At 35.4% G+C, this 3404-nt stretch overlaps 1 protein-coding gene across 1 annotated transcript; it reads left to right on the top strand.

Moving 5' to 3' along the window:
* Positions 1 to 1138: 1138 nt before the first annotated feature.
* On the top strand, positions 1139 to 1321 carry LOC128561084 (histone H2A.Z-like). The gene has a single exon (XM_053554849.1). The coding sequence runs from the start codon at positions 1139 to 1141 to the stop codon at positions 1319 to 1321; it is 183 nt and encodes a 60-aa protein (XP_053410824.1).
* Positions 1322 to 3404: the final 2083 nt, after the last annotated feature.

Genomic DNA, 3404 nt, shown 5'->3' with positions numbered 1-3404 from the left:
TTTTATTAAATTTATTCCTAAGCATTTCAATTTTTGATGCTGTTGCAAATAGAATTGCTTTTTTAATTTAGCTTCAAATGGTCCATTGCTAATGTCTAGAAATACAGTTGATTTTGATATATTGACCTTATATCCTGTATGTTTCTTTTGTGTGTGTGTCTTCCCTATGATTCCGTATATACAGAAAGATAGTTTTACTTTTTCCCTACAAATATGGATGCATTTTATTTTATTATGTTGCCTGATTTCCTTTAGCTAAAACCTCCACTGAAATATTAAATAGAAACGATGAGAGTATAAATCATTGACTATGAATCTTATGGGAACACTGTCCAATCTTTCAGAATTAAGTACGATATTAGCTGTGGATTGTTCATAAATGGCCTTTATCATATTGGAGAAGTAATCTTCTATTCCTAGTTCATTGAGTGTTTTTACCATGAAAGAGTGTTGGATTTTTGTCAAATGTTTTTCAGTGTCTGTTGAGATGATCACATGGGTTTTTTCCTTCTACTAATGTAGTGTATTACACTGATTGATTTTCTACAAATCTTTTTTTTTATTATTTTTATTATTATTATTTTTTATTTTGGCCGGGGCTAGGTTTGAACCCACCACCTCCAGCATATGGGACCGGCGCCATACTCCTTGAGCCACAGGCGCCGCCCCTGATTGATTTTCTTATGTTCAGTCATTGTGAATTCCTGAAATAAATCCAATTTAATCATGGTGTATAATCTTTAGAATTTCTGTTAGATTCAGTTTGCTAGTTTTTTTTTTTTTTTTAAGGATTTTGTGTTTATTTTCATGAGGGATGTTGGTCTATACTTTCTTCTCTTGTAGTATCTTTGGTCTTAGTGTCAGGATAATGCTGGCCTCACAGAATGAGTTACAAAGTATTCCTCTCTCTTCTACTTTTTTGGAAAGAGTTTGTGAAGGATTTATATTAATTCTTTAACTTTCTGGTAGAATTCACCAGTGAACCCATCTAGTTCCAGACTTTTTTTGTAGAGGTTTTAAAATTACTAATTCAATTTCTTTACTGGATATGTCCACAAGGAGTAGGTGGTGGGATCTCTCTGTCTCTCTGATTAGCCCTTTCTCTGCCTTGCTTCTCTGAGCTTCTGCTGAATTCGAAATGACTGGCCGTAAGGCTGGGAAGGATTCTGGAAAGGCCAAGACAAAGGCAATTTCCCACCTGCAGAGAGCCAGCTTGCAATTCCCGGTGGGCTGTATTCATCCACACCTGAAATCTAGGAGGACCAGTCACGGATGTGTGGGCGTGACTGCCACTGTGTACAGTGCAGCCATCCTGGAGTAGTTCACTGCAGAGGTACTTAAACTGGCAGGAAATGCATCAAAAGATTTAAAGGGAAAGCGTATTATCCCTGTCACTTTCAACTTGCTATTCCTGGAGATGAGGAACTGGACTCTCTCATCAAGGCTACAGTTGCTGCTGGTGGTGTCACACATCCACAAATCTCTGGGAAGAAAGGATAACAGAAAACTGTCTAAAGGATGCCTGGATTCCTTATTATCTCAGGACTCTAAATATTCCAATAGCTGCCTAGTGTTTGTGATGTGAGTGGACTGTATCTCTGTGAAAAACACAATTTTGCCCTTTTATAATTCTGTTTGAGCATGTTGGAAGTTTAATTAGCTTCCCAACCAATCAAGTTTCTACATTCAAATCTTAACCATATTTAAGTGTTACTGGGTCATCAAAGAAGCTATTGATTCTGAAGTGGTGGGTTTTGATTGAGTTGACTGTTTTTAAAAAACTGTTTGGATTTTAGTTGTGATGCAGAAGTTATAGTAATAAACATTTGGTTTTGTATAGACATCATTTCCACTCTGGTGGTTAAGCTCAATAAAGGTCACATTCCCCCTCCCTCCACACACACCCCCCCCAAAGAAAATGGGTGTTGTAGTCTCCAACTATTATTGTAGATCTCCTTAAATTCAGTCAGCTTTTGCTATATGTTGGGAGTTATGTGGTTGGGTGCATAGGTATTTACAATTGTTGCAACTTCTTGATAGATTAACCATTTCATCATTATAAAATGTCTTTCTTTGTTTTTAGTAACAGTATTTGCCTTAAAGTCTGTTTTGCCTGCTATTGATATAGCCATTCAAGCTCTCCTTTGGTTACTGTTTGCATGATACAGCTTTTTACATTTTTAAATTTCAACCTATGTTTTCGAATCTGAAGTATGCCACTTGCAGACAGTATATAGTTGAATCATTTTTTAAATCTATTCTTCTAGACTCTGCCTTTTAGTTGGATTGTTTAATTACATTTTGTGTAATTACTGATAAGATAGGGTTTTGCTATTTTGCTATTTGTTTTCTTTACATCTTAAATAACCATTTTGCTATTTGTTTTCTTTATATCTTAAATGTTTCCTTTCTCTACTCTTCCATTACTCCCTTCTTTTGTGTTAAATTGATATTTTGTGGTAATTTCCTTATTTCTTTTAATATACTCTTTTGAGTTATTTTCTTAGTGGTTGCCTAGGGATTACAATTAACAACTTAATTTATCACAGTCTTATTTAGATTAACACCAGTTCACAATCTTATTCAGATCAATACCAATTTCATTGCAACAGTACCCAAAATTGATTTTACCTAGCTCCATCCTCTCCCTACTCTTTTATTCTGTTATTGTCATACAAATTACATCTTTATACATTCATGCCCATCAATGCAAACTTATAATTATTGCTTTATGCAGTCGTCTTTTAAATCAGAAGAACTACAAATGAGAAAAATTGCATTTATACTGTCTTTTATTTTTTTATACTGTGTAGTTACTTTATAGTGCTCTTTAATTCTTCAAGTAGATTTGAGCTACTGTCTAGTGACCTTTATTTATTTCAGCCTGAAGGACTCCTTTTAGTATTCTTGAAGGGCAGGACTACTAGTGTTTAATCCTGTCAATTTTTATTTATTTGGAAATGTCCTAATTTTGTTTTCATTTTTGAATGATAGTTTTGCTAAATGTAGGATTCTTGGTTGACAATCTTTTTCTTTCAGCACTTTGAATGTGTCATCAGTCTGCCTTCAGGCATCCCTAGAGTCTGATGCAAAGTCAGTGGTAGCTCTTAATGAGTTGCACATCCCATGACTCTTCTCTCTTGCTGCTTTAAAGACTGTCTGTCTTTGGTTTTCAATGGTTTGATTATGACATTTTTAAGTGTGAATCTTTCTGAGTTTATCCTACTTGGAGTTTAAGTTTTTAAGAATTGTAGTTGTCTCAATGCTTATAGCTCAGTGAGTAGGGCACTGGCCACATACACTGAAGCTGGCAGGTTCTAACCTGGCCCAGGCCTGTGAAACAACAATGACAACTGCAATCAAAAAAATAGCTGGCCATTGTGGCAGGCACCTGTAGTCCCAGC

Source organism: Nycticebus coucang, chromosome 12, assembly GCF_027406575.1.
Source record: "Nycticebus coucang isolate mNycCou1 chromosome 12, mNycCou1.pri, whole genome shotgun sequence".
Classification (NCBI taxonomy): domain Eukaryota; kingdom Metazoa; phylum Chordata; class Mammalia; order Primates; family Lorisidae; genus Nycticebus; species Nycticebus coucang.
This window is presented reverse-complemented; position numbering and strand designations above follow the sequence as displayed.